The 12,846-nt window shown below is 47.7% G+C and overlaps 2 protein-coding genes across 3 annotated transcripts in view; one reads left to right on the forward strand and one right to left on the reverse strand.

Moving 5' to 3' along the window:
- Positions 1–12,846, reverse strand: part of LOC138350263 (uncharacterized) — a 273,690-nt gene that overhangs the window by 22,583 nt on the left and 238,261 nt on the right. The gene's annotated exons all lie outside the window — the stretch shown is intronic.
- ptc (protein patched) overlaps positions 1–12,846 on the forward strand; it is a 182,244-nt gene that overhangs the window by 5,587 nt on the left and 163,811 nt on the right. Inside the window, exon 2 of the mRNA XM_069300836.1 lies at positions 8,202–8,394. Within this exon, the coding sequence (XP_069156937.1) occupies positions 8,202–8,394 (193 nt within the window). The remainder of the gene's footprint in view (positions 1–8,201; positions 8,395–12,846) is intronic.

Below are 12,846 nucleotides of genomic sequence, written 5' to 3' on the forward strand. Positions count from 1 at the left end.
ACACACACACACACACACACACACACACTGGAGTTTAACACCAGTAAATGTAAAGTTATGGAAATGGGATCAGGTGACAGGAGACCAAAGGGACAGTACACAATGAAGGGGAACAGCCTACCTGTAACGATTCGAGAAAGAGACCTGGGAGTGGATGTGACACCTAATCTAACTCCTGAGGCACATATAAATAGGATAACGACAGCAGCGTACTCTACACTGGCGAAAATTAGAACTTCATTCAGAAACCTAAATGAGGAAGCTTTTAGGGCGCTTTACACTGCCTACGTGAGACCCGTCTTAGAGTATGCCGCGCCATCATGGAGCCCCCACCTGAAGAAACACATAAAGAAACTGGAGAAGGTTCAGAGGTTTGCGACGAGGCTTGTCCCAGAGCTACGAGGGATGGGATATGAAGAGCGGCTGAAGGAACTGAACCTTACGACACTAGAGAAAAGAAGGGAGAGAGGAGATATGATAGGGACATATAAAATACTCAGGGGAATTGACAAAGTGGAAATAGATCAAATGTTCACACGTAATAATAACAGAACGAGGGGACATGGGTGGAAACTGGAAACTCAGATGAGTCACAGAGATGTTAGGAAGTTTTCTTTTAGCGTGAGAGTAGTAGAAAAATGGAATGCACTTGGGGAACAGGTTGTGGAAGCAAATACTATTCATACTTTTAAAACTAGGTATGATAGGGAAATGGGACAGGAGTCATTGCTGTAAACAACCGATAGTTAGAAAGGCGGGATCCAAGAGTCAATGCTCGATCCTGCAAGCACATATAGGTGAGTACATATAGGTGAGTACACACACACACACACACACACACACACACACACACACACACACACACACACACACGCGCACGCACGCACGCGCGCGCGCGCACCAGGAAGCAGCTCGTAGCAGCTGTCTGACTCCCAGGTACCTATTTATTGCTAGGGTAACATTTTCATCAGGGTGAAGGAAGCTCTGCCCATTTGTTTTTCCGGCGGTACCTAGGGATCGAACCCCGGTCCCTAGGTCCACTAATCATGAGCGCTGTCCATTCAGCCGCCTCCCCCCCAATACGTGTGTGTGTGTGTGTGGGTCTGGGGAGTGACGTGGTGGGTACTCGGAGGTACACCTCGTCACACACCTGTAGTTGCTGCTGCTGTGGGTGTCGCCTGGCATCCTGTCCCCAGACCTGGAGATCATTGCTCTGCCCTTGCCGATGTTGATGGCCAGTTTGGTTTGTTTAGTGCTCCTTGTTAACTAGCGCACCTTTCCTCTGGCACTATGTCTGGTGCCGTCTCTCCTCTCTCACAAATACGGTGCTGCCGCCCTATATTTCTCAATTTGTAGTTGATCTGACATAGGCCATCGTGGTATACAAGATTCTGAATGATTGTGTGTGTGTGTGTGTGTGTGTGTGTGTGTGTGTGTGTGTGTGTGTGTGTGTGTGTGTGTGTGTGTGTGTGTGTGTACTCACCTGTTTGTGTATGCAGATCTGAGCTTAGTGTGTTGATACTTACATAACTACATTCTAACTCATCACATGTGCTCATTGGCAATGTTTTAAGACCTGTCATCTGTCATCTCGGCCGACCAAGGGAGCCGGTCGGCCGAGCGGACAGCACGCTGGACTTGTGATCCTGTGGTCCTGGGTTCGATCCCAGGCGCCGGCGAGAAACAATGGGCAGAGTTTCTTTCACCCTGTGCCCCTGTTACCTAGCAGTAAAATAGGTACCTGGGTGTTAGTCAGTTGTCACGGGCTGCTTCCTGGGGGTGGAGGCCTGGTCGAGGACCGGGCCGCGGGGACACTAAAAGCCTCGAAATCATCTCAAGATAACCTCAAGATCTTGCAGCCTTTTGATTCTAATGAGTTTTTTTCTGCCGTTGCTAATAATAAACAGTTCCTGTTTTGTCTGTTCTGTCGTTAATTCTAGGCCTATTATAGGTCTATATTGCCATCATGTACAATATGTTCAGGCAACCCCGTTCTCGCACTTGCTTATGGTCAATATTGGCTTATTTAATAAGTGCATATGTGACATACTAATTGATTGTGAATATTTTAGTTTACCTTGAAAAGCTTCATAGAAAACACCGACCTCACCTAACCTTCTTAGTATGTTAAGATAAGCATCTTATTGCTTCTTAATTACAATTATTACTTAACCTATCAACGGTATAGGTTAAGTAATAATTGTAAATAAGAAGCAATAAGATGCTTATCTTAACATACTAAGAAGGTTAGGTGAGGTCGGTGTTTTCTATGAAGCTTTTCAAGGTAAACTAAAATATTCACAATCAATTAGTATGTCACATATGCACTTATTAAATAAGCCAATATTGACTATAAGCAAGTGCGAGAACGGGTTGGTTCAGGAGAGGAGGAGGAGGAGGATGATAAGAGGAGCCGCCGCTCCCCTACCCCCGTCCTCTTTACTCCGGGTTTTGCGCGGGTTGCAAGTCTTAATTAGATGAATGTGTTGACAGTGTGGGGCGGAGGTGGGTCGTCGAACACTGTCCTCATAAAGCAGCTTCAGTGTTTGATACTGTCAGTGTGGCGACCGTCCCGGCACCGCCCACTCTCACTGTGGGCCCCGGGCCCTCCTGCGTCACTCACTGTGGTCCCCGACCCTCCTGCGTCACTCACTGTGGTCCCCGGCCCTCCTGCATCACTCACTGTGGTCCCCGACCCTCCTGCGTCACTCACTGTGGTCCCCGGCCCTCCTGCATCACTCACTGTGGTCCCCGACCCTCCTGCATCACTCACTGTGGTCCCCGACCCTCCTGCGTCACTCACTGTGGTCCCCGACCCTCCTGCGTCACTCACTGTGGTCCCCGACCCTCCTGCGTCACTCACTGTGGTCCCCGGCCCTCCTGCGTCACTCACTGTGGGCCCCGGGCCCTCCTGCGTCACTCACTGTGGTCCCCGGCCCTCCTGCGTCACTCACTGTCGTCCCCGGCCCTCCTGCGTCACTCACTGTGGTCCCCGGCCCTCCTGCGCCACTCACTGTGGTCCCCGACCCTCCTGCGTCACTCACTGTGGTCCCCGACCCTCCTGCGTCACTCACTGTGGTCCCCGACCCTCCTGCGTCACTCACTGTGGTCCCCGGCCCTCCTACGTCACTCACTGTGGTCCCCGGCCCTCCTACGTCACTCACTGTGGTCCCCGGCCCTCCTGCGTCACTCACTGGTTAGTGGTGCGATCAACCGCAGTCCCGTTGCTCGGGTATTGCTGGTATTGATCAAGTTTCCCCGTGAACACCATGAGAGATATGCTACGCCTATCATATGTTTTTTTCCGCGTGATTATCACACCTTCTTACTCGGCCCATGTTGGTGTTTGGGCGATATATAGAGAACATCTTTGCGTAGGCCTATCTGTTTGAGGGTCAGCACCTGGCCTATGTATGGTGAAGCAGGAAGGTGCCCACTGTTAGGGAACCGACTCAAGGTAACCTCAAGGTAGGAGGGGAAGGGGGTAGGGAGGGAGGGAGGTAGGGACGGAGGTAGGAAATGGGGGTGAGGGAGAGAGAAAACATGTTTCAAAATTTGTTATTTATGATGATGAAAATGTAATGAATGCAGTAATAATGGCTAGCCATAATAAGGTCAGTAATGGCAAGGTAAAAAAGGCATTAGCAGTGACATTATTAATGGTATAGCTCCAGTCATAAACAATTATATATTTATAAGTGTATATAATAACTTAGTCATTGGCTGGCTTCATATTGTGTTCACATGTTCTTGGTTGCCAGTAGTGGGGGGGGGGGGGGACGAGGGAGGCAGAGGTTCTAAAATTTGTAGGTCTGTAGAATATAGTAACTAACAATATTAAATATCTCTAATGATAATGACAGCCTAATTACACTGCAGGAATAATGAAGCCAATATCAACAACAATATTTACTTAAATTGTTAACTACAACAAGGCCAGACACATTCTACAATGAACGATACAACACCATTCCTGCCATATCATTCATGTTAATTTATCTTTAAAAGATTGAATTATGGTCATCAGTTACTGACAAACTGATGTGTACGTTCCAATACATTCAAATAAAACAATTAATATAAAAGTAATAACAATAAAAATAATAATAATTGTAGGGCAAAAAGTTTTCAAGTGAAGTGCCTGGTTTGGCTAGGCTCCAGTTAGGACCAAGATTGTCTTCAGTATTAATATCCTGTTACTCTGATGGGGGCGATCATAATATCCATAAGTAGGCCATTTGGGGTAATAGGATTTAATTTCCTCTTTGTTAGTTTTAAAATTAGCTTCGGGACGGTTTAATCTGGATAATGAAGATGGATGGTGGCGGAGAGAAGCCTCGCTGTGCGTACCACAGGACATGATGCCGTCGCCATCTTTCTTAATGGCTACCCCAAATATACGTATTTATTTTTATTAATAATTTTTTTTTGTCTGGGTGCGAGAATGGAGAGTGGTGGTTAGTCTTCAAGAGGCATTGGCAATAATGATCAGATGTGTATAATTATGTCATAACACTGAACAAAGAGCGAGTCTAGACACTAATCTTGGTGGCCGCTGTGTGTGTTTATGCTCCAGTGAAGATTTGCTTCATTGCACACGCCAAAAAATAAAAATAATAATAAGAACATGACGCAGCTTTTCAGCAGAGTTTGTATTTGGTGAGATGAGCATGAGGAGGAGGAGGCGTAGGCTCCCAGAGATGGCCGTAGTGCAACAAATGTTTGAGCGGATCACCGCTTAACGGCTCATTACTTAGCTGGTGCAGGAACCTGTTTTCTTCTGTAAACTACTTTTGTTATTTCTTAAACTTTTTCTGTCTATTCTGTTCCTTGAAAATTGTTACTGTAACTTTGTCCTTATTCGTTTACGTTTTCCCGTTCAGTCATCTTGGTCTTTGTCTAGCCTAGCCTTCAGTGGCTGTTGCTAGTGTATGTCTTGTGTTGTGTTATCACTTGTATTTACTATGGATCTTTCCTTTGTTTTGCAATAACTTCATTTGAAATTTCAAATGAAGGGGGGGGGGACAAATGACATTTCAATATGTCATTTGAAATTTCCGAAATCCTGAATAGCTTTTACTACAGAACACCTTCCCGGTTTGGTGCCTTCTTTTGATAATTACTTTACTTCTAATACAGAACAGCGCTTGTTTCACAAAATGTTTTGAAAATGTGGAACATTTTAACACAAGAATAGTTGTCCCATTGTTATATACCTCCAGATGTTAGTGTTGTCATTTACCACAATAAAATAAATTAGTTTTTTTATACAAGAGAAAATTATCAGAGTAGAAAAACTCAGCATCAGCCAAGCGTAAACATTAAACAACATTTCCTAAATATAAGGACCGCACCTCTAGTTTTTTCAGACCCCTGAACAAGGGAAAGATAACATTTCGAAACTCAACAACCTCGAAGCAAGTGACAATCTTGTGAAGCTCTTGTTCACAAAACGACAAAAGAAGACAAAAATTCAGTTGCTAGAGCCAGTAGGGTAATGTTTGGGGTGACCTTTGTGTTGTGTTGAGAGGTTACCGGGTAAATACTTCAGATCCCTGGAGCGTACAGCCTCATCCTCCCAACCACCACAAGAATGTTCATCACTTAAATCTTAGTGTATTTATACCGCCATGCTTCCATGGCTCTTAGTCTCGTAGTCTCGTAGGCCTTAGGAATTATTTTCAGCGCATGTTAGCTGTATACATACGTCTTTCGGCTGCGCGTCATGGCTATTTAAAAGATTTTCAACGATTCTCAAATATTCACAATAAAAATATTTTTATTTAGCTTAAAAACATCACAGTGAATCTTCTGTGGTTTTTGCGGTCTCCAGATTAGAGATTTCGTCTTCCCCTAAACCAGGCACTTTCCGTTGAGAAATATTTCAATCGCTATAGTCTAGTAAATAATACAAGGGCCTTAAATATGTCGTCATTGACCTTACATCTCTTGTTTGAAAGGTTCTTATCTAGCATATCAAATTTCTGGCAGTGTTGATTGGCTAGTTACCTCAATATGCTCTTAACCGTAAGATGATCTTGCAAGTTGTAGCAAGGAGAAAAGTTGAAGGATGTGTAGCCTTATCAGAGCGGATAAGAGCCATGCTAATCAGCTGCATATGGGTATGTTTAGCAGGGAGGGATAAGAGGAATGTTGACTAAAGCGGACAAGATGAAGGTTTAGTAAAAGGAATGAAGGGTATGGGATACACCTTATTTAATAGCCTACGGACTCCAGGTAGATTACTATAGGCAGTGACGAGACATTGTGGTGAATATGAAGAAATAGGCCTACCTAGGGAGGAGTGTAAGATCCTCAGATCCTGTAAGATCCTTCCCTCAGACCCGCAGGGTCTGAGGGAAGATGGAGGCTGTGGGACGACCTAGAGGGAGGATGAGGGAAAGGCTGTGGGCGACCTAGAGGGAGGATGAGGGGAAGGCTGTGGGCGACCTAGAGGGAGGATGAGGGGAAGGCTGTGGGCGACCTAGAGGGAGGATGAGGGGAAGGCTGTGGGACGACCTAGAGGGAGGATGAGGGGAAGGCTGTGGGCGACCTAGAGGGAGGATGAGGGGAAGGCTGTGGGCGACCTAGAGGGAGGATGAGGGGAAGGCTGTGGGACGACCTAGAGGGAGGATGAGGGGAAGGCTGTGGGCGACCTAGAGGGAGGATGAGGGGAAGGCTGTGGACGACCTAGAGGGAGGATGAGGGGAAGGCTGTGGGACGACCTAGAGGGAGGATGAGGGGAAGGCTGTGGGCGACCAGACACGATGAATTACTCCCACAAACTGAAATAATTCCTCCGCCGTCTCTCTTGATCTCCGGCGGCGGCGGCCACAGTTATGAGTGGCCCCAGTATTATGGCGCTCCTCCAACTATTTATATGCCTCCACGTCTGGCTGGGGCGACGCTCCTCCTTTGATGCATTGCTTGGCGTTATTGCCTGAGAGCGGGGAGGGGCGTAGCAGCATCTCCCCTCTCACCTGTTTTATTGTGGCGTGGAGAGACGAGAGCGAGGGGTGGGGGGAGGGGGGGAATGGGATCTTGTAAGGAAGGAGACGGGGGGGGGGGGCAGTAGAGAGGTAACCCGTCCTCGTAATAGAACAGTGAGAGGTATGAAAGCATACCGCCTGCTTTCATACCTCTCACTGTATTTCCCACTTCTAAACTTCCCTTCACCTATGCCTCTCCTTCCTCTTTACTCCCCCCCCCCCCCAAAAAAAAGTAATAGAACGTCGTATTTTGACGTATGCTCTACCTAAGGCCACAAATTGTCGTACTAGAAAACGGTAGCGGCTCGGGAAATTGACATACTCTACCGTTTTCTGTTTTGGGTCCTCTGGTAGGTTAGTATAGGGGCACTTTAGTAAGACAGTTTCTTGACGTTGGGGAACCTTAGGAGGCCGGGCTGGGTGAGGAAGGAGACGAGGAGGGTGAGGAAGGAGACGAGGAGGGTGAGGGAGGAGACGAGGGGGGTGAGGGAGGAGACCAAGAGGATGAACAACCAACTCTAGCAGTGGGACGAGGAATACAATATTATGTTAAATAAAGTTAAGTTAAAGCTTCTGCTTTCTGGGAAAAAGGAAGAAATTCTTACAAGCGTAGATACCACACGGCGCCCAAGTCCACCAAACCCGGAGAGAGACCTGACAGAGCCGGACGTAGTCAACGCACAACACTTGTGTTTAAAACCATCACCAAGGAACTCTCGTTGACACACGCTGGGTATATATAAGCTACTCTCACGCCTCTTACACACTACTCATGCCCCTGCCACCTCTTGTGTGGCTCAATCTTCATCAATCAATCGATTCTTATCTGTCATAATTCAGGTGAAAGCAATTCGCACTTTAAGCTTGATTGGCGGTCAAAGAATCACCATATCTCAGACGTTAGGCTATGTTAGTGTGTCATGATATATCCTTATATATCTCACACGTTAGGCTATGTTAGTTTGCCATGGTATATCCTTATATATCTCAGACGTTAGGCTATGTTAGTCTGCCATGGTATATCCTTATATATCTCAGACGTTAGGCTATGTTAGTCTTATATATCTCAGACGTTAGGCTATGTTAGTCTTATATATCTCAGACGTTAGGCTATGTTAGTCTTATATATCTCAGACGTTAGGCTATGTTAGTCTGCCATAATATTTCATTACATTTTCAGCTACTAATAAATATTTTATATTTTGCTTACAGGGTCGGGCGACGGGGAGTCGAGCAGCACTATGGGTGCGGACCAAACTGCAGATGCAGCTGCTGCATTTCGGGGTATTCTGCCAGAGACATGCGGGGAAAGTGTTGTTCGTGGCCCTGCTCGTGCTCTCCACCTTCTGCGTCGGCCTCAAGAGTGCCACTCTCCTCACCGATGTACAGAGATTATGGGTCGAAGGTATGTCACTTCTCTCAGCTTTAGTTCTATGCCACAAGTAAACACATCAGCTTCTCTAACACCTGAGCTCAACACGGTGGCTTCCTTACGCCTATCTTGCGTAAGGTAGCCATTTGAGTTCCTCAAATATGAGGAACTCAAATGTCAATTAAGTTTCAGTGTTGTTAAAAGTACCATTATTAGTCGCCTCGTCTGTTGAAAGGTGGGGTAGGGTACATGTCGACTGGTTTATGCTTTCCATTTATATATATTGTGTAATTTGCAGTGTTTGCAATATCTGGTGGTCTGTGCGGATTGACGTGAATTGCACTGCAGGTACTCTAGTTATTGTCTTGTAACGACCAGGTGGTACTGCAGGTACTCTTGTTATTGTCTTGTAACGACCACTGGTACTGCAGGTACTCTTGTTATTGTCTTGTAACGACCAGTGGTACTGCAGGTACGACCCCTCTTGTTATTGTCCTGTAGGCCCTTGGTGGCAAATTTTAGCCCCATTCGAAAAATGTTTATGGGTGGGGATAAGGAGCAAGGTATCCATCCATCAGTAACAATTGTAAGCGTTGGTGCTCCACAAGTGTCAACACACACATGCTCTGGACCAGGATTCATCAAATATTTACGCAGCTACTATTTAGTAAATGTAAACAAAGCCGCTGTGATCAAGGAAAGACCTACCGGTTTCGTAAGTGGTGGCGTAAATTCACGTTTTGCAATATATGTCATAGAACTACACCGTGGAGTATGGCAGTTGTCACCACCGTTACCCTGGGATAACAGTTTCAGAGTTGTAAGCTTCAAAGTTGTTAGTTCTTTATAACTGGAGTAGTTAGTGCAGCTCTCTAGCTTAGGCTGTTATCTCTGAATCCAAATTAATAATTGCTTCAAAATATGTGGGTGTGCACTTTTTACTGAGTATACAATTCGGCTTATTATTTTCTGCCCCAGATTGTGATAAATGTTGTGTTGCTTACAGAGTTGGAATTCCTGCCATCCAACACATGTGTGTATGTAAAATATATACCTGATAGTCCTGTCTACCACAACCCCTTCCCTGCCCCTCCCTCCTTCCCCCATCCTATGTGTCGACTACCACTACCACCACACCACCACCACCCCACCACACCACCACCACCCCACCACTACCACCACTACCACCACCACCCCACCACCCCACCACTACCACCACACCACCACCACCCCACCACTACCACCACACCACTACCACCACACCACCACCACCCCACCACTACCACCACTACCACCACACCACCACCACCCCACCACTACCACCACACCACCACTACTACCACCACCACTACCACCACACCACCACTACCACCACCACCCCACCACCACCACACCACCACACCACCACCACACCACCACTACCACCACCACCCCACCACCACCACACCACCACACCACCACCACACCACCACAACCACACCACCACTACCACACCACCACTACCAAACCACCACTACCAAACCACCACTACCACCACACCACCCCACCACCACCACCACACCACCACTACCACACCACCACCACACCACCACTACCACACTACCACTACCACACCACCACCACCACCACACCACCACCACACCACCACCACCGCACCACCACCACACCACCACTACCAAACCACCACTACCAAACCACCACTACCACCACACCACCCCACCACCACTACCACCACACCACCACTACCACACCACCACCACACCACCACACTACCACCACACCACCACCACACTACCACACCACCACCACTACCACACCACTACCACACCACTACCACACCACCACACCACCACTACCACACCACTACCACACCACCACCACTACCACTACCACCACTACCACACCACCACCACTACCACTACCACACCACCACCACACTACCACCACACTACCACCACACCACTACCACCACACCACCACCACCACACCCACCACCACACCACCACTACCACACCACCACCACACTACCACCACCACCACACCACCACCACACTACCACCACACCACCACCACCACACCACCACTACCACACCACCACCACACCACCACACCACCACCACCACCACCACTACCACTACCACACCACCACCACCACTACCACTACCACACCACCACCACACTACTACCACACCACCACCACCACACCACCACCACACCACCACTACCACACCACCACCACCACCACTACCACTACCACACCACCACCACACTACTACCACACCACCACCACCACACCACCACTACCACACCACCACCACTACCACTACCACACCACCACCACACTACTACCACACCACCACCACCACCACACCACCACACCACCACCACCACACCACCACACCACCACCACCACTACCACACCACCACCACACCACCACCACCACACCACCACTACCACACCACCACCACACCACCTCCGTCTTACTACCACCGTCCGTAGGGGAGCAGGAGGAACCCCAACTCACACCGTAACACACATTACAACAACACATTGTACCACCCTCAGGCCATTACACCACTGGTCATTACCCTCGCTGTACTCTCCCAGTCCTCTCCACGCGCCTCTCCCTAAACAAATGCATCTGTTTAGTTTGACCAGGAGCCTACTAGCAACATCCTCCCAGGCTGCGTCCCACAACAGCTCTCTTAACCTCCGGGTACCTGTTTATCATGGCTACGGGATGGACTCGCTAGGCTACGGGATGGACTCGCTAGGCTACGGGATGGACTCGCTAGGCTACGGGATGGACTCGCTAGGCTACGGGATGGACTCGCTAGGCTACGAAATGGACTCGCTAGGCTACGAAATGGACTCGCTAGGCTACGAAATGGACTCGCTAGGCTACGAAATGGACTCGCTAGGCTACGAAATGGACTCGCTAGGCTACGAAATGGACTCGCTAGGCTACGAAATGGACTCACTATAGGCTACGAGATGGACAGAAGTACAGTATTCGTACTTAGTTAATTTAAAAAACTAAAAGCCTCATTAGATGAAAAAAAATTGTAAAACACTGCGCCATTAACTTGTATAAAAAGAAAGTAGCGGCCTTGTGGTTAACAATTTAAAGACAGGTATCGTGGCGCGCGCACCCAGTGATTTACACCAAACTATATGATGAAGACGCGGCTCAATGAAGGTCAGGTTCGTGCTCCCTTGTTATCTCATTCATTCTTATCCACTGATGCCAGTCCTTCCTCGCTCAGCCTAAACAAACCCAGGTTACCCATGACTTCCTTGTTATTGTAGATTATCTCCAGGCTTCTGTTTTGTGGGGTGTGGTGGTGTATTGTGGGGTGTGGGGGTATATTGTGGGGTGTGGTGGTGTATTGTGGGGTGTGGGGGTGTATTGTGGTGTGTGGTGGTGTATTGTGGGGTGTGGTGGTGTATTGTGGGGTGTGGTGGTGTACTGTGGGGCGTGGGGGAGTGGGTGTGTTTTGGGGCGTGGTGATGTATTGTGGGGCGTGGTGGAGTGGGGTAATACCTGGAGTGTGTTTCGGAAGTTCTATACTCCCCGAGCCGGGCCTGGGACCAGGCACTTGTGATAACTTGGTCCAACAGACTGTTGCTTGGAGCGGCCCGCAGGCCCACAGATCCACTACAGCCCGGTTGGTCCAGTATTGCTTGCAAGAACCTGTCCAAGTGCCTCTTGAAGACATCCACCTTTGTTCCAGCAATATTTCTAATGCTTCCTGGAAGGGTGTTGAACAGCTGTGGATCTCTGATGTTCAGACAGTGTTCTCTGATTGTGCCTATGGCACCTCAACTCTTCACTGGCTCTATTCTGCATTTCCTTCCGTACCTTTCGCTCCAGAATGTTGTTATTCTACTGTACACATTTGGGACCTGGCCTTCCAGTACCTTCCATGTATATATTGTTTGATGGCTCTCTCGTCTCCTTTCCGGAGAGTACATTTTGAAACGGTCCCAATAATATAGATTTTCATCGTTTCTGAGCGTGCCTTAAAAGTTCTCTGTATTCTCTCTAATTCAGATATTTATCCTGCACTAAAGGGGAAGTGAGTACCCAAGACGGGACAGCACCAGTGTTATCAATAATATTAACATTACTGTGGGGTCTCTGGATGTGAACGTTCTCATAATCCATCCTATCATTTTCCTGGCCGCCGCCGCTATATTTGCTCGGTTATGTTCACTAAATGTCAGGTCGTCAGACATCATAATTCCCAGATCTTTTACATGTTGCTTTCCTCCTATGAGTATGTCTGAGTGTGTCCTGTACCCTGTGTTAAGTTTAAGTTCCTCGTTTCCCCCATACCTAAGTACTGTAACTGGAAGTTATAACAGTTAAACCTCATGTTATTATCAGATGCCCAGTCGAAGACTATTTACATCAACTTGTAGTTTTTCAGTATTTGAAAACAACTGTGGGGAAATTCAGTGTCTGAATTTCCTCTGAAAAC

This window comes from Procambarus clarkii, chromosome 44 (genome assembly GCF_040958095.1).
Source record: "Procambarus clarkii isolate CNS0578487 chromosome 44, FALCON_Pclarkii_2.0, whole genome shotgun sequence".
Classification (NCBI taxonomy): domain Eukaryota; kingdom Metazoa; phylum Arthropoda; class Malacostraca; order Decapoda; family Cambaridae; genus Procambarus; species Procambarus clarkii.